Source organism: Lycorma delicatula, chromosome 8, assembly GCF_047948215.1.
Source record: "Lycorma delicatula isolate Av1 chromosome 8, ASM4794821v1, whole genome shotgun sequence".
Taxonomy (NCBI): Eukaryota; Metazoa; Arthropoda; class Insecta; order Hemiptera; family Fulgoridae; genus Lycorma; species Lycorma delicatula.
Genome location: NC_134462.1, coordinates 19,450,566 through 19,467,772, shown reverse-complemented (window position 1 = coordinate 19,467,772; position 17,207 = coordinate 19,450,566). Strand labels below are relative to the sequence as shown.

General features: G+C 30.8%; 1 protein-coding gene across 2 annotated transcripts in view; it reads right to left on the bottom strand.

The window, feature by feature from the left end:
* Positions 1-17,207, bottom strand: part of LOC142328803 (uncharacterized) — a 71,912-nt gene that overhangs the window by 50,320 nt on the left and 4,385 nt on the right. For both annotated transcript variants that reach the window (XM_075372846.1, XM_075372845.1), the window contains exons 3-6: positions 11,035-11,123; positions 8,286-8,447; positions 6,164-6,282; positions 564-754 (exon numbers count right to left, since the gene is read on the bottom strand). In XM_075372846.1, the coding sequence (XP_075228961.1) occupies positions 564-754; positions 6,164-6,282; positions 8,286-8,447; positions 11,035-11,123 (561 nt within the window). The remainder of the gene's footprint in view (positions 1-563; positions 755-6,163; positions 6,283-8,285; positions 8,448-11,034; positions 11,124-17,207) is intronic.

Genomic DNA, 17,207 nt, shown 5'->3' with positions numbered 1-17,207 from the left:
TATAGATCTATGCAAGCAACTCTTACTCAACATAGCTTGTCAACCTTGACATTCTGTATACAGATATCATACAAGCTTATTGCCAACTTTCAACAAATCTTAATAGAATTATCATCTTTGAAAAATCATCACTGAAAAGATAAAAACTTCATAATAAAAACATACAATTACAAATAACTGAATACATAAGACCATTAAAAAACTATAGTGATATGTAACCCAAATATCTGGATGAACAATACCTACATAAAATTCTGTTTTACAATGGTAAAACTGTAATGTATCAATTAATGTAAATCCCTACTTATTACAACCAGAAAATGGGCATTATAAATGTTTTATTTAATTTTCAAAAATTGCTGTCAAGGGTGTTGTGACCTTAAACCTTCAATTAAATTATATTTGACAAATCTAATTTTAATTAACCAGAGCAAAGGCATGTACACAAGTTTCCATAGTACACAATAAGATATAAAACAGATTATGAAAAATCCTACATTAATGAATACTACACTGAAATTTTACTGGATAAAGAGAAACCTAATGTAACGCAATGTACTTACGTTTACTAAATAACAAAACTTTTGAAGTATCTGACCGATGACATTCAGGTGATGACGGATAATACACATGTTCTTCAAGGATTTTTGCTAATAAACTACCTTGATTAACACTTACAGTTACATTACCAAAACCACAAAGTAATTCACATGAATCTATTTCAGTAAATTCTTGATCATCAAAATAACTTGACCTGCAGATAAACCAAAACACATCTTAATATGAAAGATCAGTTTACGTTTTAAAAGATATCAGTAGTTTGCTGAATTTTTTATTATTATAACACAATAATATTAATTGTTAAATGTTTACTTAAAAAATACAAAAATGTACAGTTTCTAATAATCTAATTACTGTATGTACTAAGATAATTACTGAAAAGGATTAGAAAAGTTTTTATCAGATGCCCAAAAAAAAATCATTTACTGGAAATGGATTGTAACTATCTAACTGTAAATAAGTTTGAAGCTATTCCATTATGCTTTTAAAAAGACATACCATCGGTAATACAAAGGGCACTAAGAGAGTTTTGCAAGTTAGCATGTGTTTAGACAGGGGCCTAATCTGTAACTTCTCTATTCACTGTCTCAGTATCAATTGCATATTAGCTGAGTTAGTGAAAACAAGTAGAGATCTCTCTCTACCTGGGCAATGCTGGGCAATTTTGCATATGGATTAAGTATTGATCAGTGTTTAGAGGAAATAACTCATTGTGTTTGGAAAGGGCTGTTCTCATCATAAATCATAGATAGGTGTTACAAAGAGGAAATTCTGGCCTTGAGGATGCTCTAAGGCATCCTCAAGGCCAGAACTCATTTGATAAGTTTTTTTATACATTAAATTGCATCAGTGCCCCACATACAAAAGTCATTATGCCAAATTTCATTCAGTCCAGAAATAGCAACCAAAAAACAGGCCAACATAAAAACATCCCTCCAGCATTCTTCAGTGTTATAACAGTGTTTTGTGTTTTGAAGGAAATCATGAAACATCAAGGTCTACAAACTTGCTTTTTGGTAGCAGGTCACATAGTACCTACTACCAAATAAAGGTGTCCTTGGGCATTAATGTACCAGCAGTTTGTGTTGGTGCCTCATAACTTGACCAACAATCAGAGAGTACATTGTGTTTCATGGTGCTATGAAACGCTGAAAAACTTTGAAAATGGGAAATCTCCCTATGCGAACAGTATTATGACAGGTGATGAAACTTGACTGTACTAGTATGACATTTTAACCAAAGCTCAGAACAACGTGGAAGTCTGGCAGTTCAAAAATCCAGATCAATGAAGAAGAGAATGGTGATCATATATTTTAATGTGAGAAAAGTTTTGAAATGAGGTGTGTTGGAAACTCAGAAGACAATTATAAATAAGTGAAATACTGACCTTCCTAAAGCTCTCAAGAAGCTGCACTCAAACTCAAGGATGGCCACATGGTTTCTTTACAAAGATAACACTTCCAACCCACTGCTTCAAAATTTTCTCCAAATATTTGGCCAGCACTGGAATAAAACTGTTAGATCATTCTCCTTGTTAGTGCTCTAAATGTGTAACCTCATGTGAGTTCACTCAGTTTCCCAGGTGAAAAATAGACTGAAAGGGAGGTGGAATTTAAAAGTGATAATGCGAGGTAGAAATTATTTTGAAAAATTATAAAATACAGAGTCTTATAGCAAAACTTTCCTAGCAGCTATTATACAATACCATGCTACAGTATGGAATATATTCCAACTAAGGATAATAATATTTCCATTGCCCATAATGTGAAATTTTTAATTAATTTGATATGATAAAATACTCTCAGGACAATCAAACAGATTAATAGTGAAGTTTGTATTGGTAACAATATTGCTTATTAGTTACTGCAAGGAGGATTAGGATTAGCTTAACCAAGTAGCTAATTCAGTCATTAGCTTGTTGTACAGCTGCCAGACAGGAAACAGTTTCTGAGTCAGTTCACAGACTGCTCATCCATCAGATGCAATTGATGCAGACTATTCAGGTCCTAGTATTATTGACGTGGACCATATAGTATAGTCAGACCTGTACTGACAGAACCAATAATGATGAATTGACCAGTGAAGGAATGAAGAATAAGCAAAATGCATGGTTGGCTCTGGTAACTGACACTTGTAGTCAATTGTAACGAATTGTGAGTGTTCACATAGAAAAATGGTAAACCAGAAATTATTTTTAGTCCAGAGCTACAGTAATTTGCATTCATTAAATCAGACTATGAGTAAGCACAGTAAAAAAAAAATAAGCATCTCAATAATAAAAACAATATTATTATATTGTAGCTGATTAACAATTATTGCAAGTGCTCGTGCAACTGAACAGCTTTCTCTTTGGGTTTTAACTGAGATAATGAATGATATATCAAACTTATAAGTGGTTTCCACCACTGGTTGCTGATTTGTATATGAACATTCCTTAATATTTTCATTATCATTATTATTAGGTATCTCACCTATCACTAATATGAGCTTAACAAAATAGTTATGATCTACAAGATATTTAAATAATTATAGTTTTGAATTTAATTTTTGAATGTCCTAACAGTTCACAAAAATGTTGTTTGAATGATTAATTCATTTTTTTTAATGTACAAAATATCACCATCATCTCAACTTTGCCTTATATAATTAATTTAGATTTCAAAGTTAAAAGTTTAACAATTAAAATATCCTAGTATAGTTTTATTTTGTTTGGTTAAACTGTATCCTTAATTATCATAAATTTACCAATATCATTTGTAAAATTAACATTTTATGTACCTTTTTCTGACTATTATTTTGAAGAGAAATAAAATCTAATTTAGTTTATTTTACTTTAATTTAACTGGACGGAGTTAAATCATTCAACTCAGAAAATGTGAATTTTAAGTTAGCCATCTTTTATAGAAAATCTTATTTTATACGAGGGTTTTTTTTCAAGGTCCAATCGGTCACAAAATAAAAACCCGCGCAAAAATCGGATGCGCATATGTGTTGCGCAGCATCTCTAGTATGGCCTTCAATCACGTCGCGTCACTTCATTTAGTTCTGAACATGCAGCTAGCACGTAAACATATCTACAACAATAGCATCTCCTGCCAAGTGTGAAATGCGTATGGTAATTCGATTTCTTCAGGCTGAGGGGTATAATGCAGCTGAAATTCATAGACGAATAAGTAATGTGTATGGTGAAACTTCACAGCAGAATGTACAGATGTTCATGATGCAGGCGGTCAGGGAAGGAAGCGAGTATTAACCGATGATCTCGTTGAGCGAGTAGATGAGGCAAATCGAGAAAATCGTCAGTCCATTTCGAAACTGAGGAAACAAAAGAACAATCCAAACAGTGGATGCATTTTCATTCTCCCAGTAAACCAAAGAAGTTCAAGCGAACCTGCAACATTGAGCTACTGACCAGCGTAGAAACATGGCTGAAAACACAGGCAGCTCCTTTCTATGACGAGGGTATTGGAAAGTTCGTACCACCCTACGACAAATGTCTAAATCGGAGTGGCAACTATATAGAGAAATAACATAACTATGTAAGTACTTGTTACAAATAAAAGATTTTTTTTTTTCACTGTGGTTTTAATTTCGTGACCGATCAAACCTTGAAAAAAATAACCCTTGTATTATGCAGAAAATATTAAACTATAATCAAACCATTCTGCTATCTGCAAGTCCTAAATGACTGTTACTATCACAGATTTTAATAAGCTAATCAAAAGTTAATGATGAATATTTCAATTTGAAATTTAGGTGAAATGAATGCTGTTTACTTAATTTTATCAAACTTATTTTAATGTTTATAATTTTTTTTAACAATTTCTGTTTAATATTTTTTTATATGTGGATATATGCTTTTTTTTAATAATACCAAATATGGTTAAAATAGAAAAACCAGCAAAGAATTGACAAACAAGGGCTTCAAGTATGGTATCAGTAATTACAGTAATTTACAAACAGAAGCATGTTGATTTCTAAAAGTATGTAATTTAAGTATATGTAAAATTAATTTAAATGTCAGGAAAAGATTTTTGAAAGTATATGTTTGGAGCGTCGCTTTATATGGAAGTGAAACTTGGACGATCGGAGTATCTGAGAAGAAAAGATTAGAAGCTTTTGAAATGTGGTGCTATAGGAGAATGTTAAAAATCAGATGGGTGGATAAAGTGACAAATGAAGAGGTACTGTGGCAAACAGATGAAGAAAGAAGCATTTGGAAAAATATAGTTACAAGAAGAGACAGACTTATAGGCCACATACTAAGGCATCCTGGATTAGTCGCTTTAATATTGGAAGGACAGGTAGAAGGAAAAAAAATTGTGTAGACAGGCCACGTTTGGAATATGTAAAACAAATTGTTAGGGATGTAGTATGTAGAGGGTATACTGAAATGAAACGACTAGCACTAGATAGGGAATCTTGGAGAGCTGCATCAAACCAGTCAAATGACTGAAGACAAAAAAAAAAAATTTGTATAGAAGATTGTTTGATTTCTCAAAGTATGTAATTTTCTTTTAAAAATTCCAAGGATTTGCTTTTATGATTCGGATGATTAGTTTCCAAATTTAAATTCATTTTGACAGCTTTGTGCTTTCATGGGAGAGGACTTGAAAGCAAGCAATGCACTGTGGAATTGATGTTCTGCAATCCCTTATGCCTCTTTTATACTGCTGAGAGCATGCCATGTTCCAACATATATGCAAATGTTCAAACATAATGCACTCACAGTGAATATTATGCAAGCAGATCAAATTAAAAGGAACACACATACATCAAGTTGGAACTTGTAAATTGCCCATGTTTATGCACTTCTTCACACACATGTTCATGCCCATTGCTATCAATGCAGCTAAATAGTTTTAACCAGGTTTCATTGGGTTGGGGTTGGGAGGTTGCAAAATAGTTATATATATTTTTCTTGTTTTTGAGGATCGTAGAGCTAAAGAGGTTGAAAATCACTCCTCTAGAGCAATACTCATCCTCACATTGCAAATGCATAAATGCTATCTGGGGTCAATTGTATAAGCTACCCCATCCTTCAGTTAAAAATCACCATCATTAAGCTATCATCTGTTTGGCTCATTAATTTAATTTTAGGAAGGAAAAAATTAAACAAATATGAATTCATTGAAAGCATGCAAGATTGATACAACAAAAAAGAACATCTATTATGAGATTAAAAAGCTCTTTGAGCACTGGGGCAAATGAATTGCAGTTACAGAAGACTATCCATTAGGATATCACGTTAAGACAATTTATTGTATTTAATAAGTAAATTACAACCAAAAACTTTCTGTTTACATATGAACCCCTTTAATTACAAAAGAATTGATTCTATTTGACTATCAGTTTTTTATATATAATGGTTTTATTACTGTGTATAAGTTTAATATAAAAGTCACTTCCAATACTATTAATCATAATTTATACTACTAAATATTTCAATCTAACTTCCTTTCATTTCAAATATAAATTGTAATTTTCATTAAAAAAATTGAATATCTAATATAAAAAGTCCATGGTTCCACAGTTCATGTTGCTGTTATAAATTACTATTATAAACATTACACTGCAACTGTGATTTAATAAATCAACTTACTTATTTAAATCCGTAATGCTTTTTCTTGAACTACTAGCTGCATGAAAATCATTAGACGTACTAGCTCCAAAATCTCGTGATTTTTTCAATTTTTCTTCTAATGCACTTAATTCCATAGACTGCAAAATAAAAAAAAAGAATTTTCATGAATAATATCAATTTGACTTTGGATATCCTTTCTTATAACTATGCTGCTGTTACTGCTATGAGTTATTGACACCACTGGCCATCATTACTGACATAAGAAATTCTTTATTGCTATCGCTTATTTGTTCACTTATTCTGATAAACATGAGATCTTCTACAGATATTTATCAATTAATCTGCATCACACACTGTGTATTTAATTTGGAGGTAGTGATTGTACTTTGGCCAAATATTATTTTGTATGTGATAATTATATTGTAATTTAGTGAACACTTATCTGGAATGAATTATAATCTTGGAATAATAAGTGACATATTATCTTGAGTAATATTTTGAATGATTTTATTTTCATATATAATAAAAACACGCGCGTGCGCACACACACATGCAAAAGCATAATATTTTCTGTAACCTTTTTCAAAATACCATTCCAATAATGAAAATATTGTAAAATGTACTTCTAAATCAAATAGTCTCTCTTACGTTATATTTATAAGAGAAATTCACACGCATGCACCCCCCCCCCCCCCACACACACAAATAAACATAAAACTTATAATAGTTAATATTTCATTAATATACACTTTATTTCCATTTAACAGAGCACAGATCAACCAGGTTATGGTTCACAACTCATTTAAAAATCACTATAATGTAACAACACACATACTATACATGTATATGTATGTAACAATATACAGTACACTTTCATATCATTTTATTAGCACTTAATCGTGGCTAATTACAAAATAACTCAAAGGCACTTAAAAAAAAATTAAATAGTAATAAAAAAATAACACATTACAGTATAGACCTTTAAAACTAAATGGAGTGAATGTTCCACAGAGGGTCATTAGGCCTTAAAACTTGTTTCACTTTTCTATTTCCAAGTAACTCAGTTACTTAACTAACAAAAATCCTTAACATAAAGTAAAATGTCTTAACACAATTTTTTAAATAATTTATAAGGGAATTCTTCATTTGTACAACATAATGATAATGTTTGAAAATAATGACAGTCTATTTTACTATTTGTCTCAAACATTAAAACGGTGCATACAGCTACGCTCAAGTACATCACTGCAACCTGATATAAATCATACTTCCAAATTTATCCATGCATAAGTTACGCACCCTGATTCTAAGGATTATGACCTTTTTGAAATATTCATTGAAAAGAAGTCAAGACGATGAAATATTATGGAAAGTCAAAGACTGGAATACAGAAAACAGATGTTACATTTGCAAAAATGTTAAAATCATCAAGAGAAAAAAATTTGATCTGGACAACACATGACTTCCTTGTATGCCTATTAAATTACATTTACACATTTTTTTAAAAATGAAAAGCACATAAAATTTTATTTCATTATTAACTTCTGATATTTTTTCATTTTTTTTATTTTTTTTTTTTTATTATTGAATTATTATTCAACGTAAATCTTGTTTTACAATGAGAGGTTAATAAATTATTAATAAATCAATATATTTAAATTAAAAAAAAAAGAAAGGAGATGACGTCTGATTCGAACTGATGTGCCTTCCTCCTAGGATCCAAATATTTCATTAATTAAATTTTATTTGACTATAACTCTGGAACCAATGAAAATAAGTATTACTTTTCATATATCATTGAAAAGCACTCAATGAGGGCTTATTACTGCAGTTAAGAAAAAGTCCAATATCCAAATGTTTTTTTTTTGGATTTGATGTTTTTGTTACAACAGTATCCAAAATTTCAACATCCTACGGCTAATTGTTTTTGAGTTATGTAGGTATATACAGACGTCACGCCGAAACTAGGCAAAATGGATTCAGGGATGCTCAAAATGGATATTTCCATTGAAATCTGGAAACCAAAATTTTTTGCGATCACAATACTTCCTTTACTTCATACGAAAGTAAAAAATGTAGAAATATACAAAAAAGTTAAATGCTTAAGGGCAAAAATGCATTATTTTAAAAGGCAGATTACCTTGAACTGTATACCAGTTTTCAGCTCTGTAAGCTGTTTTTCCAGATCATTAATCTTCTTGATATTTTCTGTTTTTATCTGTCTTAACTGTTCTGACCAATCACTGCTTCTTCTTTTTTGTTCTGATTTTGTTTTATCTAGACAGGCTCTCAGCAAACTCACCTATAAATTATATAATTTTAATTACTTTTAAAAAATTTAATAATTATTCTATTCAAAAATAACAGTAAAATATTCTAAAAAAAAATCTTGAAATAAAACAAAGCACATTAGAGATCTTCAGATCTTGTATAATCAGCTACTATTCATAGATATCATACCAGTCGCTGTACAGCCAGAATGAAACAAAATTAATGAATCCAAAAATCTAGCCAGATTTAGAGATTACAATGTCTATGTAAATAAGCATATTTATCAAATGATAAAAATGTAATAATACTTAATAGAAACATACTACCTCAAGTCCATTATAAATTCAAACTCGGTCATTCATAGGTAAGGTATTCCACTCATTCTGCAATGCTTCTAAAATCAACAATTTTATAGCTTGATGCAACAAAATCTTGAAATGGTAACAATAGCTATACCTCTCCTCTGATCAGTATTTTACTGACCAAGAGTCCCTCACTCACCAAACTCCTCTAGCTCCTGCAGCTTCACAATTTTCACAGCCTAATCTTCACAATCAAATTCAGCCTTCCCAAGGAATGAGGTGGCTAAAAAACAAGTCTAAAATACACTAGTGCGTTCAATAAGGTCTCTAGCTAAGCATTCCACAAATTTATAATAATAATTTCTGATTAAATTTGAAAATGTGCCATAAACATCTCTGTTTGGATCTATCCTGTAAAGCTAAATTATGCCCACTTAAGACACCATGCTCTCAAAGACTCCTTTGAACATATGCCTTAGGCTGCCTGAAGACAAATCCTATTCCTGATGAGCTACTCTCTTCAATCTATAAATTTTTACGTTAGCATACATTGCTATCTGGGACAAAATTATTAAAAAGCAAATTAATATTCAAGCAGAATAATAAAGTAAATATAAACTCTGGCTATTAATTATGGACCTTTGCATTTAATATGAAAATACTGACTGAAACTTAATTTTCGTTCACAATTCTTCAGAAGTATAGTTTTGTCTAAGACAAATTTATTTTTAACTCTTCCCTTTATTAGCTAACTTCAATTTCAGGAAATGGCAACCTATACTCCAGTCATAATGACTCATTTAAAGATCGGAAATAATCACTTTATGTTTGATCAAATGCTTCTAATTTCCGTTTACTTATAGCTGCGCCTGTTTTGCATAATAATAATAATAATGATTCTGTCTCATATTTATGATGAATTTTATTCGTTTAACTGATGGTGTAAAGATAAAATTGATATAATCACAATCCTATAGATATTTTATCTTCCTAAGAAGATAAAATATTGCATTATCTATGAAAATGTTTTCATGGACATGAAAGTACTTGATCAAAAACACATCAATGGAAGTCTGCAAAAAAGAGCTTGAAATAATTCAAGAGTTGAGTGGCTAAATTACATGTACGACGTCCATACAAACATATTCTTAACTAAAACAAATTTATTGGGTGGAAGGAGTAGATTTATAAATCACTGAAATCAATAACAGACTTTTTTCATAGAAAACACTAGTTTGACTGTGGATCAATGGTATTTGTGAGTACTGTGGAGAAACTAAACAATATTAATTTTAATCTGTTGAAAATCAAAGGCCAAAACACTGCACCATTTAATAGATGATGATGGATAATACCTGACTAGCATGATAATCAATGAATGGCATGTATTAAAAGAGAAATAAAACATCTGCCAGAGGAATAAATTCATCAAATCATAAAACCATATGAAAAAATTTTGCAAACATAAACAGGAGCGAAATGCCATCTGAATAGCCTTTAACCAATTGCCGTAATTAGGTATAATATATATTTATTTAATAACAAAATGTTGACACCCAATAATAGTCACTGCGATGGATGATTATAAAATTTATAGCATACGAAAAATGCCATAGTTGACTAGACTGAGACTTGAACCTGGAATCTCTGGATAAAAGGCAGAGATGCTACCAGTCTGTCAAGGCAGATTTGAGTATCAATAAGGAATTACTGAACTTATGGTGGAATTCCTATTGCACCAGTAGCACATTAGTCAGATGTACTCAAATATAGCAGATGAATCTGACTAACAATTTCCTCAATAACAAAGATTAGTTTTTTTACTAAATATAATATATATCAATTTAAAACAATCAAAGGCGCAGGGAAAAAAACTTGATTTTTCACATATAAGATCCTTACTTTTTTTTCCTGTTTAGCCTCCGGTAACTACCGTTTAGATAATTCTTCAGAGGATGAATGAGGATGATATGTATGAGTGTAAATGTAGTCTTGTACATTCTCAGTTCGACCATTCCTGAGATGTGTGGTTAATTGAAATGCAACCACCAAAGAACACCGGTATCCACGATCTAGTATTCAAATCCGTGTAAAAATAACTGGCTTTACTAGGACTTGAACGCTGTAACTCTCGACTTCCAAATCAGCTGATTTGAGAAGACGCGTTAACCACTAGATCAACCCGGTGGGTCAACATATAAGATCCTAACATACTTCAACTTGACTAAAATTATCATTTATGGTATTGTTAATTGTACTACAGAAAGCAATTTTTAATTCACGAAGGTAATTATTATATATAATGTGTTAACATACCTCTCCATCTTTCGTTTGTAGTTTTTCGCTAAGTATTCTACATTCATCTTTATATTTATTAATTTCACTTAATAAAAATACAGAGGCACCTGAAAATAACAAATGATATAATTTTCTAAAATAAAAATGTACACACATAAAACACAAATTAAATTAAAATTTGTAAAAAAAAAATTTTGTTGACTACTACATCAATTAATTTTGAAGACTACATCAATACTTCACAAACACAATTAATTAATGAAACCTAAATATTTTTATTATGAATAAATAGTAAACTAATGCAATTATACAAGAAAAGCTTCTAGAAAACAAGAGATATCATAATTATTATTATTTTGATCCACTTTATTTTATAAATTCAGCTACCAATATAGAATAGAGTTCATTCAAAGGGATTCAAACAATAGGCCAAACACCTATAAACATTAATACAAACTTATGAATGAACTGGTAAATTTTAAACATGGTGCAAACTAATGTAATTTAAACATTTGATTTAACAGCTAACTTAACTATAACCATTGTTTAAATCATTTGTGGCCAACCCATGGCACGTGTGTCACTTGTGGCAGGCAGGGTCATGGTGAGTGGCACACAAAGTATATAGAAATAAAAACTTTTTTGTAATGTAAACTTTGGACAAAAAAAATCTGCCACAGTTTGAAAACATAATCAAAACAATAATTAATACTATACATCTACTTTATAATCACTGTTTTCAATAGAATACACAAGTATTCAGATTATATTTAAAGTAAACTTTCTGTAGTTGATACCGATTGTAAGTTAATACCTATGAGTCGCCCGTATCTACAATTCTTTTTTGCTTTGATTTGTTATATTTTTATTGCTTTACAGCAACACCAAGCATGCCTGGTAGATGGTGCAAGTAATATGGGTGCCCAATAGCTTTGACAACTCACCATTGTATCTGGAAACCTGCACAATAGTCGTATGAAATCAATGTCTTATCAGATTTACATGAATTTTGCTTTTATTTTCATGCATGTCATTTGAATTTTTCTCATATTATGTCTTTAAGTAACCCATCTACTTCAAAACGAAAATATGAACAAGATATTATTGAATTCCATGGGAGGAACATTTTGTTTACTAATCAAAATACATCAAAACCATATTGTTTGATTTGTGGTGCTAATGTAGCAGTGCCCAAAAAGTTTAACTTGAGAACATTTCAAGCAAAACCATGGTAATTTAATAAAACATATCCTCTTGGTTCAATTTTGAGGACAGGATTCATTAACAAAAAAAAAGAAGAAATCATTAATAAGCGAACAAATGGTTTTTCAACAAAAAAAAATGAAATAAATGAAAAAAGAAACCTTACTATGATGGGGGAAGAGATTATCAAAACAAGTCGAAAAATCTTTGCTAGTTACACTTCTGAAATGAAAATTAAAGAAATGATGGAACAAATTGCCCTTTAGTGAATCACAGTGATATATCGCATAGATGACCTGTTTGTGAAAGTTAATACAAAAAGTGTGTCTGCCCCATCTAAATATTTTTCTTTAGCTGTTGATAAGAGCACTTGTAATACTGATACTTTTCAATTAAGTATTTTTATGCATTGCATCAATTAAAATTTTGATGTTATTGAATAGCTTTTAGACTTACGGCAATTAATAACAAGAGGCATCTCTAAAAATCCACATCTTTAAAAATCCGATGTGGACACCACATGAATTCCTTGTATGCCTATAAAATAACATATACTCATATTTTGCTATACTTCTTATACACTTATTTCATTTGAAAGTGAGATAAGATTCTCCAATTCTTTAATAAAGTGGACAGTTACACAATTGCATTTTGGTGCATACAAAAAAAAAAAAAAAAAAATGTGATGCATATTGCATCACATTTTTTGTGGTGTCCGTATCAGTATTTTTTATTAGTTTATATATTAATTTTGTTTCACATCGCTCAAGTAGTTTTGTGGTGCAAGTGAGAACGCATCAGATCCATAACCATGGACACATTGGTTTGAATACAACTTCATATATGAGGGTTGTCTGAAACATTTTTAGGCTCAACATGAAGATGGCAGTACTCATCAACAAAAGTTAGGGAATCTACATATGCATGCGTTGAAACACGCTAAAATTCCAGTCATTTAAATCTCACTAAAATTTCAGTCATTTTGGGCGTTCAGCTGTTGTTTGATAACCATTTGAGTGTCATGGTCAGTGTTTTTGTGAAAATGGAAAAATCAAATATTGTACCATGATTAAATATTTACATTTGAAAGGTAATATACCTACACAAATTAAAACCAAGTTGGATGCTATTTACAGGGACTCTGTCCCATCATTTGGCACCATGAAAAGATGGACAGCTGAATTTAAACATGTTTGTACCAACTTGGTTAATGATGAGCATTCTGGACGGCCAAAACTGCAACCACCACAGATAACATCAATAAAGTTCACCAAAAGGTACTGGATGACCGACAAATTAAGGTTAGAGAGATAGCAGAGGCTATGGGCATATCGAAAGAACATGGTTTGTCATATATTAACTGAAGAATTGGATATGCGTAAGCTATCTGCGTGTTGGGTGCCATGCTTGTTCACCCAGGACCAAAAACACATTCGAATGAACATTTCCAAGGCCCAATTGGGACAGTTTAAGCAAAATGAGTCAGATTTTTTTTTGGCATCGATTCATAACTGCAGATGAAACATGGATCCACCACTGCACTCCTAAGATGAAACAACAGTCAAAACAGTAAACTGCAAAGGGTGAACCTGCTCCAAAAAGGTGAAGACAGTTCCATCGGCTGTGAAGGCGATGGTGATTGTATTTAGGGATAGTAACAGAATTTTTTTCATCAATTATCTTCAAAATGGTAAAAAAATAACGGGACAGTATTATGTATCATTAATTGACACGCTGAAGGCAGAAATTGCAAAAAAACGATCACATTTGAAGAAGAAAAAAGTGCTTTTCCATCAAGACGGTCGCCATGGCTAAAATACATGAATTGCACTTTGAATTGGTTGACCACTCACTATGTTCACCAGATCTGGCCCCAAGCAACTTTTTCCTAACCTTGAAGTTTCGCTTGGATGAAATAAATTTTCATCGGATGAGGAGATTACTGTAACCACCTATTTTGCAGAGAAAGATGCTAGCTACTACTAGAAAGGGTTAAAGAGATTTTTTTAAATTTAAATATATTTATTTATTAATAATTATTAACTCTGTAAAAAATGTTTGAAATAAAATGAAAAGTTTATAAAATTTTATTTTACTAATAACTTATGGATTTTTTTCATACTTTTTTTTTAATTATTATTATAATTATTATTATTGCATTATTTATTATAACTTTTTTTTACAATCAGAGGTTAATAATTATACATACATCAATATTTTGAAATTAAAAAAAAACCAAAAAAAATATATAAATATATATATATATATATATATATATGAGATCAGATTCAAACTGATGTGCCTTTCCCTTGTATGATCCAAATAATTCATTAATTAAAATTACATTTGGCTAAAACTCTGGAACCAATGAAAATAAGCACCACTTATGATGTATCGTTGAAAAGCTCTCAATGAGAGCTTATTACTGCAGTTAAGAAAAAGTCGAAAATCCAATTTTTTTGGAATTTGGGCACTTTTGATTCAGTCGATTGCAATCAGAAGGAAAGTGCACAACTAAATGTTACAACAGTCCTAAACTCTAAATTTCAACATCCTACGGCTAATCATTTTTGAGTTATGAGAGGACAGATACGTATTACGTAGGTAAGACGTTACGCTGAAACTAGTCAAAATGAATTCAGGCATGGTCAAAATGGATATTTCTGTTGAAATTGGGAAACCGAAATTTTTTGTGATCATAATCCTTCCCTTCACTTTGTACAAAGAAGAAATAAAATTGGTCATTGAGAATAATAACTTACAATGGGATAAATTAGGTAGCATATGCACAGATGGAGCCTCAGCTTTGAATATGGCTATAATATGGTTGTTTATCACTATTCGAAAATTACTTGAAAAGAACCATTTTTGAGTATCACTGCATACTGCATAGGGAGGCACTTTGTGCTAAAGATATGAATTTATATTTTATATTATATTTATATTTATATTAATTTCATTGCTGTTTCCCAAAGAGAAGGAAGAAGACAGTTAATTAATCCTGTATTGTAATGTACGCTGGCTTTCAACAGACACTTGACAGATTTTGGAATCTTTGTGAGGGCGTCTTACATTTTTTGGAAGAAAAAGATGAACTGCACAATCACTGCTTGCTTTTCAAACATGAACACTGGCTAAGAGATCTAGCATTTCTTACAGACATTATGGAATATTTGAAAAAATTAAATGTAAAACTACAAGGTAAAGATTGCTTGTTTTCGATTTTATTTAGTTTTATATCTACTTTTATAGTTAAACTTTCTCTTTTTTTAAACAATTTTAACAGAATAATACTGATAAATTTCAAATGAATGATAGTTAGCAAACAAACTTGACAACCTTCCTAATTACGATAAGTATGAAAACTTAATTTCTAAATAAATAATCTCATCTGAAACATTTTATAATTTCCAAACGGACAATAATAATGTTGAACCCTTTACAAACCCCTTTTCTACTGGTATTGAAGACTTGAGCCACTTACCCCTCTGAAATTCAAACAGAAATAATTAATCTTCAGTACCAAAATGTTCTTATAAATAAATTTAAGAAAATAATTTCAATCCCAAGTATTGAAAATTTTATTGAGTTTTGGAAATTTCTATCAACTACTGATTTCCAAAATTTATACAAGTTTGTTCTGAAATTTTGTTATAGATTTGTCTCCACATATGTTTGCAAACAGTTATTCACAACTGAAGGGTTTGATGGATGAAAGGATTATGTAACATTTTTTTGAAAATATGAGATAATTCAGTGGATGAAGGTCTTATGTGCCTATATGTTATGTGGTAAGGTCACAACAACATAAACATATTTAGAAACAGTGATATGAAAAAGATGAAGAAGCTATGTAACACACCTACTCTATGGCCATAGAGGATGAAGGATGTGTCCATAACTCCTTGCAGTAAGGACTGTGCTTACAGCTGTTACATAACTCCACCCAAGAGCTTACTGTTTCAGTGAAGTTGCTTGATTTCATTACCTGTCATTTTTTTCAGTTTTATTTGAGTTTTAGCATAAATAATTATCTTTTGTAATGCAATTATGAGTTCTACAGGAAAAGTGTTACTTAATTTAGCTTTGAGAGGGCTAAATAATGATAACTTTAGATATGTTGACATCTAAATCAACAGAAGAAACTAACCAACAAGAAACACAGACTTCACCTAAAACTTCGGTTATTAAAGATGAGAAAAATAATTATGGTAAGTAATCATTTTAAAAAATATATAATTCATTTTAAGGCAGATAAACTGGATCAAATTATACCTTGGAAATATATTAACCTAAAATTTAGTTTAATATGTATCATTGTAGCGACACTGATGACATGCCGTTGGTCAACAGCGTTGCGGTAGATTTTAGAGTGAGGATGAAGTATATGTATTCGTTGGTGATGAATGAAGACACCTTGTTGATTAGAAGGATTGTTTAATTGCACGCCGTCTTGGCAGTTCAAAAGAATTTTGCAACATAACACTTGTAACTTATAACTTAACTTTAAAGATAGCAAACATAAGCTAAATAAAACTTAAAATAATGTTCATTTGAACAAGAATTGAGAGAGTCCATCCGGACACGACCGTCTTGGGTCAGGTGAGTGCAGACTGCTTTAGAAGACGCTACATACAGTGCTCAAGGGAGCAGCTTGTGACGTAGAGTGGCGTGATGGTCTGGTGACCATAGTTTGCTACGAGCACCCTAGCCACCGCTACGTTTCAGCACCCGACAGCAAGAGGGAGTGAAAACGTAACAATCATGTTAAAATTATTATGTTAACCTAAAATTTAGATTATTCAGAGATAAATTTTATGCATTTAAAAATATTTAAAATTAAATAATATTTTGAGAATTATACTTTTTATGTATTAAGAATATTTACCTATTTCACAAAAAACATTATTAAGAAAAAAATGGATTACGAAAAATATGAGCTAAAATAAGATATATTACAAGAACTAAAAATGAACTAATGTAAAATA